General features: G+C 40.4%; 2 protein-coding genes across 3 annotated transcripts; one reads left to right on the forward strand and one right to left on the reverse strand.

The window, feature by feature from the left end:
• Position 1: 1 nt before the first annotated feature.
• psmc6 (proteasome 26S subunit, ATPase 6) lies at positions 2–9,395 on the forward strand. Its single transcript, XM_035143687.2, has 14 exons — positions 2–152; positions 579–658; positions 2,024–2,063; positions 2,182–2,234; positions 2,627–2,694; positions 3,847–3,961; positions 4,239–4,326; positions 4,555–4,616; positions 4,718–4,841; positions 5,182–5,243; positions 6,956–7,076; positions 7,167–7,247; positions 8,902–8,973; positions 9,062–9,395. The coding sequence occupies exons 1-14, from the start codon at positions 68–70 to the stop codon at positions 9,178–9,180; spliced, it is 1,170 nt and encodes a 389-aa protein (XP_034999578.1). The 5' UTR covers positions 2–67; the 3' UTR covers positions 9,181–9,395.
• Positions 9,396–10,619: 1,224 nt separating this feature from the next.
• Positions 10,620–20,691, reverse strand: cgrrf1 (cell growth regulator with ring finger domain 1). Of its 2 annotated transcripts, none has more exons than XM_047338121.1 (6): positions 20,092–20,691; positions 19,280–19,416; positions 17,864–18,041; positions 16,808–16,949; positions 16,437–16,544; positions 10,620–11,176 (listed from the first exon to the last, which is right to left on the reverse strand). In XM_047338121.1, exons 1-6 carry the CDS (start codon positions 20,193–20,195, stop codon positions 10,862–10,864), a joined length of 984 nt encoding a protein of 327 aa, XP_047194077.1. In that variant the 5' UTR covers positions 20,196–20,691; the 3' UTR covers positions 10,620–10,861. The 2 variants fall into 2 exon arrangements, with proteins under 2 accessions (XP_047194077.1, XP_034999582.2); XM_035143691.2 differs by having other exon boundaries at positions 16,808–16,955.
• Positions 20,692–20,708: the final 17 nt, after the last annotated feature.

Below are 20,708 nucleotides of genomic sequence, written 5' to 3' on the forward strand. Positions count from 1 at the left end.
CCGTACCAAACCTGACGGAAGCCCAGAAAAACAAGAAGAAGAATTCCCCATAGTTCAGTTGGGCATCATGGCGGACGGCAGAGAGAAAGGACTGCAGGATTACAGGAAAAAATTACTCGAACACAAAGAAGTTGACGGGCGGTTAAAAGAATGTAAGAGACGTTTTAACTCGATCGTTGGTCGTGTAGCAGTTAAACATCGTATCGGCTGTGGAGAGGTCCATATTACTGTGTAGCCAGCATCAGCTAGCCGGGCAGGTAGTTAGTGCCTTGTCATGCAGTTAGCAACTTCGTGGAAATGAATGGAAGTGAAGCGGCCAGCGCTAGCACAGCTAACCTAGCTTACGAGGAGCAAACGTACTCGACACTCACCAGACAGTCATAAGCTGGTCAATGAAAATTAATTTAACGTCAGTCTTTGCTGCCATTACCTTGTTTGAAGTGTTGCACTTGTGTTGTCAAGGCTATCAGGAGCTTTGGGCTAAGCTAAATTTGGTTAGCTAACGCGAGCACTGTTTGTTGTTTGTGGTACAAAGCATTGTATGTGAGTTTGTGTTGAATTCTGTGTTTCTTTTCCAGTGAGAGAGCAACTGAGAGAACAAACCAAACAGTATGAGAAGTCGGAGAACGACTTGAAGGCTCTGCAGAGTGTCGGACAGGTAATAAGATATCTGTCATTTCTACATGTCGGCTGTGGGCAGCGCACCGCTTCGTCTCCGTGGTTCCAACACGAAACACAGACTATTACAGATAGTCAGAAAAGAGCCATGACCATTTTCGAAAACAAAGTACATAGACTCTAGGGATCACGTTGTTGGCGCAATTTTAATATTGTGTTGTGATAGCGCTGGGTTAGGTTAAACACCTAGAATGATTATGCCTGAAATTCCTGACACTATTGGAGCCTGAGGATTCATGGTTAGGTATGCATGGTATATATATATATATGACCTTGGATCCACAAAATAAGATGACAATGTACTTAACCTCAAGCTACTTTTATGTAGTGATCAAAGAAAAGATGACTATTTATTTAACCAAGACTTAGCTGTTCTGTTTTAGCTCCCTCAGTCATATCCTTCAGTCATCAGTAAAGAGACTAAGGTTGGGCGGGCAGTCTATTTGATTACTTCAAAACACCAGGCCATTTACCTCTGTCAAGAAAATTGTTTTTGTTTGGTTTGTCTATCTGTTAGTTTGTAGTATTACGCAACTATTGGAGGGATTACCATGAAACTTGGTAGGTTCTGGGATGGGTCTGTAAAGAATCCATTGAATTTTGATATGGATCCAGGAGTTGAACAGACAGTTACAGAAAAATTAAAATTCACTCATTATCTACTCACCACTCTGCCAATGGAGGGGTGGTTGAAGTGTTTGAGTCCACAAAACACTTTTGGAGTCTCAGGGGTAAACAGTGTTGCAGCCAAATCCAATACAATTGAAGTAACTGGTGACTCCTTTTCAGACGTAATAAAACAACAGAAAAACCTGCCTTCATACTGCTCGTGTTGTGTCATCCAAGAGTCCGGAAGCCCCGACATTCAAATGCGACTTGAAACGGCATCATTTACACCACGTTTTAAGCCTTAAAGTCCACTACTGGATGTAGCGATGCTAGCGGATGTACCTTTGGGAGGTCAAGATGGGCATTAGCCTTGGTAGTGGTGCTCCCTTCTAGTTTTAACTACTGGATTGGTTACCAGGAAACTAGGTGGAAAGATGTGGTATGGGTCAGGGACAAGCTCATCAAATTTTGATGCAGATCGTGGAATTCCTTTTTTTCTTTCTATAACATTGTGAGATTAGGGCTAGGGATTTTTGCTGTTTTCTCAGAATAATTCATGGGTCTTTATAAAAAGAAAAAAAAGAAAAAGGGAGGCATGTTTCAGGGACTGATATCTATGAGTGTCATTTGGTGCTGCTGGATTGAATCTTAAGGGGACTGTTGGGTATGCGCTCATTGAGTGCCATGGTAGTTCACTCTGTCGTTACTAATCAAAGCTTTGCCTTGTTCCTTGTAGATTGTTGGAGAAGTGCTCAAACAGCTGACCGAAGAGAAATGTAAGTTCTCCCACATCTGTTTACATGTGTCATAGCACAGATTGTATCAATTACATTATTTTATTGTTTACCTAGACACTTGATGCTAATGTGAATTTTTGTGTGTGTGAAATTTCAGTCATTGTCAAGGCTACCAATGGCCCCCGATATGTGGTTGGATGCCGCAGACAGGTACGTGCTGAACCAGTGCTCATGGCATCTAGAGTCCTGTAATTTATTTATTAATTTCTCTGGGGTTTCTGAGCCCATTCTGATCCAGGACACAACTTTTATTGCTAAATGACTTCTTATTACACCATATAACTAGTGAGACTGAAGAACATTAATGTCAAACAAAAAATAGACAAAACAAATTTGCATGTATCTACAAGTTAGAAAAGTAATAAAATGTCTGGAGTTAGAAATTGCTGACAGGACTGCTGCAGTCCACTCCAATTGTAGGGTATGTTTTAAATCTGTATGTTGTAAATGCACAGGAATTTTGTCAAACTTGTACGTTTGACATACAAAGCAGTCTCAGTAAATGCTGCCCTGTAAACTAATGATAAAATCTTTCATCTCAGTTGGATAAGTCGCAGCTGAAGCCAGGCACCAGAGTGGCTTTGGACATGACCACGCTCACTATAATGAGGTAGGCTGGATGTGATCATCACTTCGAATCTGTGAAACTGTCTCAGGGGCTAATGAGGCTCTAACTGTACATGTGTTATTCTGGACCTTGAACTGAAAATGTCTCCACACTGCCTCTGCCATTGTGCCTCTTCATGTGTGAGTTAGAAATAGGTTATGTGGGGTGATACAGTAAGTCTCTCAGATCCTGCCCCACACTGTAGCAGAAGATGGCCTCTACACACATTACATGTGAAATGCTGTTACAGCTTTTTGTCCTGAGGGAAGAGGTTTTATTTTATAGCTTGCTGTCTTAAGCCGCTTTCAGACATCACCTGCGGGGGATATCCGCAGAATTGTGTCTGGACAGTTTTCCTTTCACACATGCACAACTCTGCTCAGACGTGTTCACAACAGCAACAAATTCTCCACAAGATTCAGGGTGGTGCAGCTGACGGAGGCAGGACATAATGTATTAATTCCCCTGCGGAGATCACATGATATTGTTTACAGCACATTGACACCGGTGTCGACACTTACCACCACAAACTCTCGACATCTTATATGTCTTCTACGTCTGTGACACCACTCGACCACTCAACCCCCACTCGTTCGGGGTGAATCCATAGGGGGATCCCCTGCTGTGGTCACAAATTGGATTCTGCAAACTTTACACTAGGGGGCCAGGTGGAGAAAGTCTGGAGGCTCTCACTCGGACATTTGGGTTCACACATACATGTCCTCCGAAGAAACTATTTAGAATCTCTGGTGTTCAGTGCAAGTATACGGATTAAACTCTTGACGTTAAGACTGTGGGAGAGACACGCATGCACACACACACACCCCCTTTACTATTCTTTGTTTTGTTTTTTTAACATAGTTTCATGTGAAGTCAAGTCCAGTCCAACATGTTCTTTAGTGTTCTTCTCTTTACTGTTCCAAATGTTGGTGTTTAAAACACAGAAATCTTCCCCTTACACACCCACTACTTTGACGTTGTAGCCCTAGTGACTACATATACTGTATGTAGTATGTCTTAAACTGTGAATTTTGTGTACAGTTTGAACCATCAAGCTAAAAATATATCACAAAGGTTCGATATAGAAAATGTCCAAAACAAATGCACAGCTGGTAATGCTTATGTGCTCACCATGTGTTTCCTGTTCTTGTAAAGGTACCTTCCCAGAGAGGTGGACCCTCTGGTGTACAACATGTCTCATGAGGACCCTGGCAGTGTCTCCTACTCTGAAATTGGAGGCTTGTCTGAACAGATCCGTGAGCTGAGAGAGGTATAACGACAACCTGCCGTTGTATCACTCAGGATGCACACTTCCTGTTTGGCAGGGTTTCGGATTGTGTTGCTCACATTCTGATGCATGCTTTGGCAGAATTTGTAGTATCTGTTGTTATTAAACAGAGGCTCTTGTAGAGTGTGTTTTATGAGATGAAAATTGTATGGTTGGGCTTTGGTTGAATAGATTTTGTTGTAGATAATGAAGTTATGACAATTGTTTTGTTTTTTCTGGTCGTTGAGTCTAAAATAAAACTGCTGCTGTTTTGTGGCAGGTTATTGAGCTGCCTCTGACCAACCCTGAGCTCTTCCTGAGAGTGGGAATCATCCCCCCTAAAGGCTGCCTGCTCTATGGGCCTCCAGGTTAGTAGTTCACTAAGGACACTCCCATCTGTATTGGGCTACATCACTCACCAGTGACTTCCATGAATACACATCATATTTGGTTTTGCAAAGAATGCAGGTATGTTTTTCTGTGTGTATCTCATGCGAATCTTATGTATGATTCATATTATTCAACTGAACTTGTACAATCATAATAATAATGATGATGATTATAAAAAGTGACTTACTGAGATTTCTTTACAACAGGTACTGGAAAGACTCTTCTTGCCAGAGCAGTAGCCAGTCAGCTGGACTGTAACTTCCTCAAGGTACGTATCAGCTCCCTTCTCAGAGAGTGGTGCCATACTGTGGTGCAGTAGGTCAGGTGATTTTGTGTGTTTTTGTGTACTGACATGTGTGTACAATGCAGGTGGTGTCCAGCTCAATTGTGGACAAGTACATTGGTGAGAGTGCCAGGTTGATTCGAGAGATGTTCAACTATGCCAGGGACCACCAGCCATGCATCATCTTTATGGATGAGATTGATGCCATCGGTGAGTGATGCCTACAATCTACTTGTCTTTCCTGGGGCTTATGCATTTTTTATTTAGGTTTAATTGTTATTAAAGGCAATGTGCATTTTCTCATCTACTCTGCTTGCAGGTGCACTCACAGCCTTACATACTAGCTGATTATATTGATTGCTAATGAGTAAAAAAATAGATGTCTAAAGGTTTGTTTTGTCAGTAAAAGTTAAATAATTTGGATAAGCTAAATTATATATACTAAACTACATGAAGTAAATGTCAGTATGTTTTGCGTTAAAACCTAAAACCTTGTGTTCCCTGAATCTTGACCACATGTTCTGTCATGTATGTGCCTTATTCCATGTAGGTGGACGTCGATTCTCTGAGGGAACCTCTGCTGACAGAGAGATTCAAAGGACACTGATGGAGGTAACGAAGACACACTTGTGGTACAATACGTGACATAATGTGAAAGACTGCATTGATGCAGTGACTGAACATAATCGATTCATGTTTTTTCCGCTACATTCATTGTTTTAGCGATTTTCCACTGCTGAATAATTATAACCACCACTGTTTTAGGGTCAGATCAGGATAGATGCACATTAATGAAATAGAATAAAAATGTATCTTTATCTTTTCCTTGAAATTAAAGTTATAAGTTGGAGGGGTGGCAGTATGGTAATTGCAGAGAGCGGACACGCGTCTGTCAATTTTGAATGATTCTGATTCACAAACATACGCATGGTGGTGAGAACAAAATCGTCTGGGGCGCACTTGTCATGAATCCGGCAGCGATTTTGCGCATGCACTTATTTTCTGCGGAGAGTAAGAACATTTCAGCGCACATGTTTAGAAGGTGTCCATTGTGTTTTACTTTGTGTAGAACTAAGAAATACACTACCCCCCCAAAAAACTAGGACAGTTAGTAAACAAGCCCTGTGATCAGCCACACACACAAACACAACACTGTTTAAATGTAATTTTTTGAAATTTGAGTATGTTTATGAAAACCTGCATTTTACTTAATACTTCTTAATACTGCATGTGTTGTGATCATTGATTCACTGAAGTTTATTCACTAAAGTGTAAAAAAAACTTGCTCTGAATAGTTCTCTTGCTCTTGTGATCAAAAACATTGATCTGAAGCTCAATTCTACGGCTGTTCTAATAAACAATAAAAAAAAAAAAATTCCGATTTAAGTCCCACCCCTTCCGAGTACGTATAGGGATCATTTTGATGGTTGAACAAATACAGATGTCCTCGCTCATCCCTAATGCACACCTCTAATAATAATGGGTTATTGAGTCTCGATTGTTAAGCAAAATTGCATTTTTATCTGCTCAAAATATATATATCTTCCAGTCAATCAGGCTTGTTTACAATCACAGCAGCAGTACAGGGACCCTAATTTCAAGGCCAAAATATTGCTTAAATGAGCAAAAAGGTGTTGGACAGTTTCAAATGGCATAGAGCAATAAAGAGACAGTCTCATTCCAGTCCAGGTTATCACTATGACCCCCATTAGACTTGGTATAAACATCTATCCTGAGTTATACAGGTTTGATCAGACTCCAATGCGTCCTCAATGTGTCTTGAGATCGGGGTCTGGGACGTTTTGGCCACGTGTGTGAACACAAATGTGTTCTGGGTCCGATTACAGTACACAGCTGTCTCTTACCCACTGCACTTTAACAATGAGTGGAAAGTATTTTGACCCTTTCCAGTGACCATACGTTTATCTGTTGTGGCCCCTGGCACAATATCAACACTGAACACTAATATTTCCCAAATGGGTGAAACAATGTTTCATAGTAGGGCTGCAATGCAGTGATTCACTCGGCTCCTCCTACTTGCTCTGAAGGGCATCCATCCTGAGTCTTTCTGAGGAAGAAGCTTGTATCTACAGACAAACAGAATGAGAGCTGAAGCACGCTACAGTCCATCTGCAGACTAACGTGCTGAGAGCAGCATGTTTGACTCTGTCCGTAAACTTAAAACTGCACAGCTGGAGCATTGTCTTGAAAGGTGCTGTTACTTATTAGTAATCATAAGTGAAACCATGAAAGTCAGTGCAATAGATAAATTAATGAAAGGCAGCGATTGAGTTGTGTAATGGACCGTATGTGTGTTTCTTCAGCTTCTTAACCAGATGGACGGCTTTGACACGCTGCACAGAGTCAAGATGATCATGGCCACCAACAGACCTGACACCCTGGATCCCGCCCTGCTGCGACCTGGCAGACTGGACCGTAAAATCCGTAAGATCTCCTTCTGTCCCTGTTGATGATCTGTTTGTCAGCTCTGTATGAAGACACACAGCAAAACAAATTTCTTTGTGTGTTCTTCAGACATTGAACTACCCAATGAACAGGCTCGCCTGGACATCCTAAAGATCCACTCAAGTCCCATCACCAAGCACGGAGAAATAGGTCAGTGAGCATCCATCCAACCTCCTCTGTCGTCCCTGAATAGTACAATACAAAAACAATTGGTGTCTTGAATTAGTGACTTTCTTTGTCTTACTAACTTGTTACACAGATGTTTTATTTGATTTGATTTCAGTCTGTAGTTTGATGCTGGTATTGTGCTCTGCCTCTTACCTCATGTGTAACACGTTACCTGGAATAAGACAAGCAGCCTTTGTGTAAAGCAGTGGTTGGCATCTGGCAGACTGTGGTCCAAAACTGGCCTGCCAGCAATGATATCTGACCCGGCAGATATTTTTGATTATTTTTCTCACAATTTCAGAGTGACGTTCGCGGGTGCCGATCTCTGTTATGGTAGCAACATTCACAGATTCACTTTGTCTGTAGCAATCCTGTCTTCAAATTAAAAGCACACTGTTTGTGTGTGTGTACTTTTCGAACTGAATTTAACTAGAGTGAAGCAGTTAACTAAGCATTCTGTAACAATCTGTCACAAATTCATCTGCATTTTAAACCTTTTTTTTTTTTAAACAACTGTTAATGTTCTTGCCCACCATATAATGGAGAAAAAAAGTTGGCCTGCAGCCAAAATTACTTGCAGACCCCTGGTGTAGACATTCTTCACAAATGACTCTTTCCTCACAGTAAAATTCAGTTCTCAATTCCATATTGTCTGTCCTCGTCCCCTCACTTTCCAAATTAGATGCTGCACAGGTCATTTCAGAAGTTGTGGTGCACACTGCTGTGTATTACAGTTGACAGTTTTTTACATGCATTTTGATTTTGATGATATATGATATATACATTTTGCACAATAGATTATTTTATGTTCACAGAACAAATGTATTGATTGATTACAAAACCACATAGGACACGAAATGATTGGAAAAGAATCATCAGATGCATACCTGTTTATTATTTCTGTGCACTCATCAAAGGTTTTACCTCCAACTGTCACAATCCTGACAACATTTTCTGGGCTTCTCCAGTGTGTGTTTTCACATACAAACATGATATATTGATAAAACCATGTAGATTTAGTTGTGCAGTCAAGGAATCAAATTGTACTTGCACGGTGTTTGAGACGTTACATTTTAAGCACAGTGTCGGCAGCCAATAGCATCTACATGACCACAATGTGGCGAAGAGAAAACAGTTTTTGAGGGGATGATGAACAGATGGATGTTTTTCCATCTCAGACAACAGTGGCATCCTGTGTTACTTTGTCTGTTTTTAAAGAAAGCAATTTGTTTATCTTGGTTAGCTCATAAGAACAGCCTAGTGGTGTCCACACACTATGAGCTGCACAATGTTTTGAGATCACTTTAGATTGGGTTGGCCATTAATGAGGTGCTGACATGACAGGCCAATTTCAAATTTAATTTGTTTGAATACCAATTATTGTATTTTGAGCACAAACACAATTATTTATACATTTCACTCAGGGTGCCAATGTTTGAAATGCCACGTTTGCACAAGGTCCACTAGTCCTCCCTACAGATGTGATGAAAGAACGATGTTGATGCATAGCCTCACTGGTGTAACTGTAACTAATTTAATCATAATAAGGAACCATTTGTAATTGCAGCAGCAACGCTCATTACTCCTCGCAATGGTGAACTCACATAGCAGAACCATTCCTTGTGCTTGTTTTCAGATTATGAAGCCATAGTGAAACTGTCGGACGGCTTCAATGGAGCTGATCTGAGGAACGTGTGCACAGAAGCAGGTGGGACGTGAAGCTGTCTTTCAGTGTAATCAATAATTAGATTTTTCTCAATTCGTGTTGTCCAATAACATCTGTTGTGTGGCTGCAGGTCTGTTTGCCATCCGTGCTGACCGGGAGTACGTCACTCAGGAAGACTTCATGAAAGCTGTGCGGAAAGTGGCCGATTCAAAGAAGCTCGAGTCCAAACTGGACTACAAGCCTATATAAACCCTCAGTGTGTCATTGTCATTTTCTCTACCTGATCTTTTTCATTACATTGTCATGGATTTGCTGTGCTCTATGCTACAAGGCCAGAGACGACAGGTTTTTGTTTGTGGGAAGCAACATTAGAAAAAGGACATTGTCCCAACTTTCACTCGTTATCTCCTGTTTCCACTTCTATAAAATAACTTCATGTACTGAAATATAACAAACTATTGTAAGTTGTGCGTTTTTTTTCTTTTTCTTCCGTCTTATGTCTCATCACTGTCTGCTGAGTGTTCAGAACTGATTTAACACCTGGTGTTTCGAGTGTGAAACTTTGTTCCTGATCTTGCAAATAGTAATGGACAAAAGGTATTCTTGACTCAATGTGCACTTACTAGCTAAGGCTGACCAACATCACTATTCAAAACTTTAAACAATTTCAAATGAAAAGTTAACATCAAGAGTATGAGCTACATGGCCCATCAAACCCTAGTCTTCTGTGTGACTGTGTATGGACCTGGTAGCGCCCTCTGCTGATTGTCATTCAATCCATACGCAGGCATACAACAGAATACATGCATGTCAAATTGATCTTAAAGCTCCTGGTTTACAATCACCTTCATGTACAATGAGTCAGATGAAACATTTGTATTGGCTGTGGTTAATAAATACTGCACTGCTGCTGTGAAAAGTCAAACTAACATTCTAGTACAAATACATTTATATCATGGATATTTAAATCTGTACATGGAAATATTACAATTTAATGTGAGATAGAAATCATGCAGCTTTGTTTAGCCACAACATATTCAATATGTTTGTATACTATGTAGTTCATAATATACCTATCTTCTAAAATCATCAGTCCCATTCCTAACATGTTATATTATTCAAATATTCCAAGCTACCACCTGACCAATTCAGCTGGACTGGTTCAGTACAGATAGAACCACAGTACATGTAATGATAAATTTAAATGTTTGTGGTGGCACAGCAGCAGAACTGTGATTGTGTTACAGCTCCATTACCCGTTTGACAGCATTGGTGATGTTTGACGAATGTTTGACCAGTGTTGACAACTCATGTTGAGGCAGATGTATGGGACTGCGTTTGCTGTAAATCCAGCTGCTGTCACACCGAACACACTATATTCATTCAGTAGTCAGTGCACAGTCTAACTGGGAAACAGCAAACGAACAGTAAATGGTCTGTATTTATATAGAGCTTTTCTAGTCTTGATGACCACTCAAAGTGCTTTACAGTACAGTTTTACATCAACCCATTCACACACACATTCATACAGTGCATCTATGGGCAGCACTTTTTTTCTATGAGGGGCCATTCGAGGTTCAGAATCTTGCCCAAGGACACTTAAGCAGATGGGGAAGACTGGGAGCAAACTGCCAACCTTCTGGTTGGAGGACGACCATTCAACCCCTCAGCCACAGCCGTCCCACAGTATGGATTATGCTGGAGGCAGTCTAATGGAGTGGTCAGTACTCTTTACAGCTGCTGCAGTGCAACTCCCTGATTTACTCTATACATGTCTACAGTCCAGCTGAACTTCTCCAATAATGGTTCCATTTATGGAAACTGGGTGTAACATTATGTAAATTCAGAGCTTCTTTAGCAGTGATGACTGCCTCACTGCATATGATCTAATAAGTGACACTAACACATCCCACACTGACAGAGTGGGGAGTCACCATTCTACAACTGGTTCTTGTGTCAGTGCAAACGACTCCAGGACAAATGCCCTGCAAATGGGGCAGTGCTGGAAGTGTGACATACAGCGGTCACACACACAGGCGTGTCTGCAGGGCAGCAGCACCCTGTTCACTGCTGCATTCTGACAGACCACACAGTCTCTGCCTGTCCCTTCCGACCAGTCCTCGTCCTCCAGCACAGAACTCTGCTCCAGTCTGTGTGCCTCCTCTGTGGGTTGATTGGGAGAGGTGCTCTGCTCTGTGTCAGGAGGCCCCGGCGCCCCCCCGCTGTCAGCTGACATGAACAGAGGCTGCAGATGACAGGAGGCATAACTTTTATCACAGTAGGTACTTTAAACGTCATAGTAGAGAAAACCTGATGCTAACAATTGCATGGCAGAAACATTTCATCAACACAGAGGATTATAGAAGGTCATGTGGTACAACTTCTCACATGACAAATCACATGGTTCAAATGTGTAGATTGCACTTAAATTGTCACTGAAAATAGACCACTAACGTTACACATAACATCGCTCCAACTACAACTCAATCATAACCGTGGTGATGATATCAAGGTTACGTGTTATGTGTGTTTCGGACAGGAAACACACATAATAGAATTATCAGACTGACAGAGACAAATGAAAAGATACTCTCCACGTGTATTATGAGTGATGAAGGATCCAGGTGTTTTTGGAGCCTGACTAATACAAGGGACACAATTCAGGATACCTCTGCTGCAGTTTTAAATCTGCCCTATAGAACCCTAAAGACTTGACTATTCCTATGGCATCAGGACCAGAACAACATCAGAGGCCACTGACTTTTTCCTTATGTTAGCAACGGCCTGTTGACAAAAACAAGGAAAGAGATTACATTGCTGCTCCCTTCATGTCTGTCAGACATTTTCTCTTGTATAAATACTTTAACCATTGATACACCTCTCAATTTATGTTAGACGCTGTCTTTTATTGTGAATGTTGTAAATACTGTTTTGTTGTCACTAACTGTTAAGCCCTATGAGGCAAAGTGTAATTGGCGAATATGGGTAACAAATAAAACTTGATTTGATTATTAGTATAGTTAAGCTTTGAGGGTCACTCAGAGAAAACATGCTCATTCTCCTGCTATGCAAATTAAACTACAGGACATCACATTGAGAAACTGCAGGATTATTAAATTCAGAGACAGCTGTGATGTCCCTAATCTATAGAATTTAACAGAATTATATTTATATGCTTATGTTCGTACTGGGATGGTTCGGTTCCGTCGGGTCGATCTGTGTAAGACTGGATTCAGACTGTTCAGCACAAAGATCACGGATCTACAGAATCTACAATCTAACGTATTGTTGTAAGAAACCGGCCAAATTCTGACACTAACATTCTGTTTTCCATTAAAACAGTACTGTGCTGTAGAAAACAATGCATTCTGGGAAATATTTATGAGCAGCTTGCTTTTTTCCTTAAAATATTGCAATATACTGTAAACAGCATTGCATTCTGGGAGGATGTCAGAATCAACGGCAGAGAGGTCCTGCAAAAACAGAATGCTACTATACTTCTAGAAGACATGTGGAACACAAAGTCGTGAAGCCAACTCTTTTAGAGGATTATCCATCTGAATCCTGCATCCTACGAGCTAGTCTTCGGTAAGCAGAAATAAACTTTATCTGCCTTGCCTTTTTTGCTAACTTTTACTGTCTTTAAAAAAACTCAGACTGATTAGAAGTGTAACTTGCATGTGGTCCTCTGAATTAGCCATGCAGTGACATGTGAGTACAGCAGTAAAGCTACTTTTTAATTATTATTTTGAGTGTTAGGCCAATTTCCAAATAGTAATTAAAAGTTAATCTTATTGGCTTTTTGCATGGTCAGTTGGTTTGCAGCTAGGAGCATTATTGTGAGTTTGTCCTCTTTTGTACATTTTCACCCTAACCTTAACTGCACTACAGCTTTGATAATGTTACATCTTATTTGGGATTGAAGTTGAACTAATATTCGTGTGTGATATTAGCATGTTGTCCAGCTGCCGAAGGAACCACTTTACAAAGACTTAAGATGGACACATTCGTCTATTTTGTTCCTCTTATCTTTTCATTTATACAATATACAATATATAATGAATTGTTGCCTTATTAATCCTCATCTAATAAAGCTAATGTTTTCACCACAGGTTTTTGTCTGTGCTCTACAGCTGTCTTCCACAGTGGTGGCGAAAGGACACTCAACCTACTTTTGACTCCTCATCTAATATTGCTCGCTATGTATTCATAACACATCTTATATTGCATATCAGATGTTTTTTTAAGTTATCTGTATTAATAATAAATAAACCATGCATTTTCTTCCCATTAGAGATGTTTGCAAAAGTCAAGATGCTTTTTGAGATGACTCTTGATTCATGTTTCAGGTGGAAAGGTACTGGATGATCAGCCTTGAGGATCATATGTGGGGGCATACACCCAACTTTTGTGACAGGGCTTGCTGCTCTGTTTACACTGTTTAATCACATCTTTAACTGGGAAGCTGTCTGTACAAGGTAAAGCTTGTGCTGGCCATCTGTCATTTTCTCTTTGTTTTCCCACATTTTCAACCTTAACTTCATAAACAATGTATTATAGACATCATATATCATAGACTTTATTTCTATCCAACCTCTTATCTCTTGTGTTCTCCTGTGTTTTGTCGATGCTTCTTTTGAAACAACCCAGAAAGAGGAACAAAAGCCGTTTGGGGGACTCGTCTCCAGGAGGACAGGGAGAGTCATTCAGAAGAAATCTGTCACAATCAACCTTATAGACTTTGAGTGGAATTTCATAGGTCAATGAGAGCTCTCTCTCCAGGCAGCATCTGAGCAGACCCTATATCCTCCACTTTATTTCACTCTGTTAGAAATTCGGATCAGTTATTGGATGTATTTACTTCATGAACGTCACTTCTTGGTCTTCCATGCAATGAGATTTCAGAGCTCCCATCGTCTGTGCTTCACACAAATTACCTCAGAAACCATAGTTCTAAATATGTCAGTGTTTAAAGGACGATGCATCTTGTCATTGTGTTGTCAAATTAATAGTTTAACAGATTTATCTGATTAAGGCACTCTTATTTTACCAGGACCATTGAAGTCTGACTGGCTAAGTAGAAAAACAAAAACAATTTGAATCTTTCATATTTTTCAGTTTATATTTCAGTATCACTGGTTATAAAGTTTTTGTCCTACTAATACTTGCAGTGTCAAGATGCATCATTTCTCCAAGTGTTTTACAAGGTTTATTGGTTTTACCACATTTAATGAACATACTGATAACTGTCCTGTTCTGCATAGCTGAAATCTCCAACTGTAATGGACAACTTTGTTTCTATCAACAAAAAAACAGCAAGTATTTCAATTGGTGTTGCCTTTTATAAATAAATGTTGGGTTACTCAATCAATCTTGTATTTTCTAAGTCTCCTCTTTTCTATAGAATATTTTGATTGCTGCATTTTAGTTTCCTTAATCATTCAGTATATGTTGTACAGAATATCACTTTAAAATAGCGAACCAAGGTTTTGGTAAAGAGGAGTTCAATTTATAGGAATTGACTGTCATCCGTGGTGCTATTACATTAAATTACATTGTATTGTATTTGAGATTATGTTGAATTTCCATTTCAAACTAAATTGTACAGGCTGATGCTAATCGTAAACTGTACATTTTAAGAAATTGCAACACCACAACCCTGCTGCCAGTAGTTTACTGACAATTGTTTACAGGGTATATCAGCTGATCAGTCATCATCATGGGACAAAAAATCTTTGTGATCGCGGAACACTCGTTTCCTCCTCATCCTTCCATGTGCATGCATCCATCACTCAGCATTACGCACAAGTGTCACCACAGTATTTATATATTTAGAGCAATCGGACCGATTACCTCACATCAGTGGATCCTAACCTCCACTCTGGGATATTATTTAGAAATAGAAATTTGAAAGCGAACAGTTTTTCTTTATTTTTTGTCAGTGATCTCCAATGCGCTCTGTGTGCCTGATGGCACAGTCACGTTCACTGCAGCGATTTTACACACACTCATCCTTGATAATACACGCACAGTATGAGAAGATATTTTTAAAAACTATTAATGACTCGGCTCTGTAACTCTGCTGTTAAATGGTATCTGAACGTAATTTGCTGTAAGTTGTTTTTATATATTTTTCAATTAAAGGTTCGTATGGAACAGTTATGAGCACAAATAACACTGTTGGTTTTAATGTTAATGATGAAGTGGATCAATAATCTGGCTTCAGTTCACCACCTCAAGTTTGCATCGTCATTTTCCCGTCTCCTAAATGTTCGTACGCATTGGTCAGAGCTAGCGTGGAAGTGCGCACATTCTCCCGTCAAGTTTGTTTTTATAAATCCCAACGTTTGCCACTTTCAGGCCCCGTTTTGTGCGTACGCAACAGTTATAAATGAGGCCCCTGGTTCTTTGAAGGTTCACAGAAACAGAAGTGTAACGTCAAAATGTTTGACCTGCCCTCATCTAACTTTTTTAGTGAGGTAACCTTTCAGTTTTACAGCACATCTTGAAAGCTTTAAAACTTGAAAGAGAAGATAATTTGTTGCTATCACAGTCACCTAAATTTGTGTGATTTCTCTCATTATAATGTCAAAATATTAACATAATTATGAAGCTTTGTGAAGTTCTGCAGATGGACAGATTAACATAGTGTTCACCGTATCAAGTTGAATTATATCCTGGGGATAATCAGCAGTCTGTGGAGTTATTAACAATCTGTATTAGATGAAATCCTGAGACCTTTTGTAAACGTATTGCTTAATACACAGAGCAATCAGCTACATTTTGATATATGTAATAATATAAGTGAAGTATGTGATGAGTGATGGGAGGTGGTTGATATCAGTTAATCAGCAGAGTTGGTCGACACTTGTGAAATGTGTGCACTGCCTTCATGCACTGTCACCTAATGAGAGGATGAGACACTAACGACGCCTCTTAATAACATACCAACATTTATCGATCACAGTTCACGGTAGTTTATTGGCTTTTCAATTCATTCATATCTATTACAACATCTTGTGGGTGGTTTCTTTGCTTTCTGACCGCAAACAAACGGCAGCTGAACTCAACTAACAGCTGTCACAGCAGGAAATGCACCTAATGGGCAAACAAACCAGTTTGTCTGAGGCAAAAAATACAGGTTAAATGTGACAGCAGCATGTTTTGTGTAAAGATGCAGTCATCTTCCAAAGTTAGTGTTTTTAGTGCTAAATTCCCTCTAAGCTGCACTGTAATGGCACAAAAATGAACCTGATAATATGTAGGGCTGAGAAAAATATTAGATTACAATAATATTAATATTTAACATGAGGACGGTATATTTTTACAGTGGAATATGTTTAAGAAGGCAGCTCTTTGGCAGTATGAACAAGAGGAACAATCACAATAGTCAATGCTACAAACTCTGTCAGCTAACCACAGCTTTTATACAAAGTATGGATCACCTGACTCTGGGCTTGAGAAAAAAACAGGAACCACCTGCTTAAACCAAAAAGGTACCATACCTTTAACTCGAACATGTTCCCCTGTGAGGTGAGAAGGTATTGAAAAAGAATCCGAGCAGAAAGGCTGTATTTGTCATCAGGAACATGAATAACGGTCACACTGGCCACCTGAAAGAGGAAAGACAGCAAAAAGACTTCCTTTAAATGTGTATTTTCAATTGTTTTTTGCTGTGATCGTGTGTGTGTGTGTGTGTGTGTGTGTGTGTGTGTGTGTGTGTGAGTGGGGACAAAACAAAGCTCCTGACTTGCATTGGCCTCTAGTCTCAGTGCAAAGTGAGGAAGATATATGTGTATAATATCACATATGTATACAATTCCACCTCCTTCACTCTCCTCATCTGACACCTCCCAACATGTGTAGATGGACTCACAATGTTGTACATGTCTCGGGCTTCTGGCTCTGCCAGCGTCAGCACAGCCACAAGAGGGTAGTGTGCCCTTGGCAACAATCCAAAGTCTGGGATCCCCTGTTCAGCAGGAATCTGAGTGTGGTGTTCCTCGTTGTTGTCACTGCTGACACTGGGAGGGTGGAGTCAAAGAGGCTGACCAGGAAGAATGTATATCAGCCAAAAAGATAACTGCCTCAGCCATCAGGGGCATATATAAGATGTCACTATGATAGAATGACAGTACTGACTGCTGTGAGGGGAGGCTTTTGTGCTGTGCCAATACATATTGGAGACATATTTCCACAGATAAGGGGCCAAACATGGATGGGATATCACCTCAGGATAACTCCACTGCAGCAATGGTGACGTCAAGAACAGAAAACCACTGATGACACGATGGAAGAGTTGTGTCTCAATTTAAACATGATTACCATGGTCAGACTAAGTGCAGATTGATAAAAATGGAGGATGAGCATCACAGTGATATGTGATGTCATTGCATTGTCATCGTCAGCAAGTGTTAAAGTTAGGGTTGAGGTCTCAACAACCGCTCATAGTCTACAATGCACTTCCTCGGCTCCTCAGAAACACATGTGCCAAGGTTAGAGTTGATCAGATGAGTGGTTGTCAAGAAAATCAAAGGATGGGCAGACAGAGACAGAATGACAAATTGTTTGTTTGTAGAAATAATGAATTCATCATGAATCATGTGATTTTTTTATGTACTCAGAGACACTTAGGCTAAAAGGAAAAAACAAGATAAAACAAATTGAATGTGTTCATTAGAAGGGGGGTTAGGGAACAAAGGTCAGACTTCAGACTTGGCTGTGTATTTCTGAGGATGTCTAAATATGTAAACTGCACTTGCTGGTACCCATATTTAAACCCTTTGATGATTTAATCTGGGACATCACAGAATGTAGCATTGTGTGTTGGTAAACAGAACCCTTTTCTCCCATCAGGACATTTTTTGTTACCCCATGCACCGACAGGCACAGTCAGTTTCTGGTAAGTCTTTGTTAGGACTGTAAAGGATACTGGAAACTCTGGCTGTGGTGGTAACGTAGGTGGAAGGCCTCCTGAAAATGTTGGGGGGTGCTGAGCCTCGGCCCGTGCTGGTGAGATTGCAGTGCTCCCTGGACGGCGATGACCTCACATCCCCAGAAACAGCTCAGGATGCAGGGCTCCAGACAAAAAGGCCTCACTGATGCACCATCTGCAAGGAGAAGTTTGCTAATGTCACCATGGACCAGGACATGAAAGGAAAGGATACAACGCAAAGGTAGTAATACAAAAAGACATCTGGAGGCTTGAAGAATCATTACTGTACATATTCATAGCTGTCCAACTGGTTCATTGGAGATTTTCAGATCATACAAATGCTTTCAACTCCACAGTGGACCCAGAACAGATATTGTATATGTATTCAGTAACCAGAAATGATAAACTAAGGGGTACTTACAGGGCCAGATCATGGTCCGTGAGGCCCATGTCTTTTGGAGGCCCCCCTCTTCCTATACTGGTGTCTTTCTTGCCTTCCTCCTCACAAAATCATCCACTAGACTGTCAAAATCTAGCTGTCTGACAAGGTCAGAGTCTATTGAAATAAGTGACAATGAGCTGAGACATGTTTGGCACATGCTTAAGATACTGACATACTGACAAACTGGGGGGGTTGTAGCTAAATTCGCGGGAGAAATTATATACTAATGGGAGACCAAATTGTGTTTTTGACATCCTTTCTTGTATAAGTTGGAAGTGCTTTAAGAGCAAAACTGCTAGCATAACAGTATCAGCCAAGCTTGAACAGCCGGTGTCGTAAATTACATGCTCAATGTTTTGGTTGGTTTTTGAATTATTGGTTACCTATATACCTATCAACTTCAAAAATAAGCCATTTTAGTACTTTTTAAATCAGTTTTATCTTGCCTTGTATTTTTGTTATGCTCTAGAGAATATAAAACATCTGTCCACATATATAATCAGATTACATAAAGATTAGACAATTCTACATAAATTTTAAAACAACAATATTAAATGATAACCATAGTGTGCTAGTCTGTAACAACAACCCAATGTCCATTTAGCACACTTGTTCATTTGGGCTAGCTAATAAGGTCTCAGTGAGGTTTCTATTTCCACAGCCATCCCATGTTTTGAACTAATAGCTTTAATAATTAGCTTGCTAATAGCTTTGATTAAAGCATCATGAGTATAGCATGCTGGTACTTACTGTAGTTTACATTGTTGGGGTACAGACATCCACACATGGGAGCCTCACAAAACCTATTTTACACATGCGGTACAGGAGGGGTTAACTCATCCCCTTTAATGTCTTTGTTACATTTGGTGGATAGCGAGAGCATTTCACATCCCAGACACGTAAAATTAGGGTTAGGACAAATCTACCATTCCCAGTCACTATCCTACATTATTGATGATGATGGTCCTCACCAGTGACAGATGCGGTCCCATAGCCCATCACCAAGGCGAAGGGATTCGTCACCTGGACCATTTGCTTCTCAGGGGTTGGAAGGATGGACTCGGTCTCATCTGAGCTGCGAAGGATCGCAGGGACATCGAAACCAAACCTGTTGGACGGAGAGCCAGTGAGCACAGCACAAAAGTAATCGTCCTTTCTCTCTACATCTTCTATCAAGGGAAAATGTGTTCAGATGTCAGACCCACTTTACTGACTTTACTGAAACACTGTGGATCTCAATCCCTCTCCTCTGCACCACACACACATCCAAACTAAATGGGGAGACTGCCACGAAATGCAGTGACACCTATAACTTAACTATCGACGAAGTTTAATCTTGCACCACCTTACATTCAATGTGTCATCTTTGAATGTTAGTAGGTGCTGCACTGTCCCTGCCTTGCTGTGTGCAGTGATCCCCTCTGTAGTTAGGAGTAGTCTGCCTCATATTCGGCAACAAATCTAGAACCTGTTCATGCTTCACCTCATTAAACCAGATAGAGTATTCTCATGCTGCTTTGTGATCCTGACTCTAGTATTACTCGGTGCTAGATCCAACAGACTTTCATTTCACCAGCACAAAATCAATGGTTGGTAGCAGGGGCAACCAATCCTAAACCTTCACTGTCAACTCAGTTGATTTGAATGTGATTTTTGAAGAATGTGGCAGTTGTAGATTATGGTGTCATTAAGAGAAATTGGTAAAGAAATACTGTAAAAAATAAAACATCCAGCTGCTGCTGCCAGAACTGTGGCTAAGCTAACGTGGCTAGGTATCACTTACCAGCCGAGCACGACGGCAGCGGTAACAACGAAGCACAAGGACACCACACTGATGTAGAACAGAGGAGAGTACTCATACAGCGTGACCAGGAAAACGGCTGCCATTTTACATTATCTGAGTCCCAGAGAAAAGCAAATTTATTAAAAGTAAACTCGCTCCATCGCGGCCATGACACTAACGCCACAGCTAGAACTACGGTGGCCTCGAAGGTCACAAAATATGAACAACAACAACACTGGGCTTCACTGTATTAGTTTACATGTTTTAGTTTAAACGCAAAGTAACTCAATAGTCGCTTCGAAATAACACGCTGGTGTGACATATTTGACTGACTGAAATTAGTCACAACCCGAGGTCGTTGTGTTCAAGATAAAAATCTAGATGAGTAAAGCGCGGCAGAAAGCAACGGTAACACATCCGGCCTTACAATAAAATCCCGTCTGTGGAAATAGACTTGATGGAGCCGTTATCTGGCTCCGCTCTGAAAAACACACTATAAAACTGCACGGACAGTTGTATTTTAACTCAATACAGTCCTCAGCACAATGTTCAGCATTCTACTATAAGAGCTATATTCTCGTGGTGTGGACTATATTTTGAATGTCCAAACAGGAAAT

This window comes from Hippoglossus stenolepis, chromosome 20 (genome assembly GCF_022539355.2).
Source record: "Hippoglossus stenolepis isolate QCI-W04-F060 chromosome 20, HSTE1.2, whole genome shotgun sequence".
In the NCBI taxonomy this organism is placed as follows: domain Eukaryota; kingdom Metazoa; phylum Chordata; class Actinopteri; order Pleuronectiformes; family Pleuronectidae; genus Hippoglossus; species Hippoglossus stenolepis.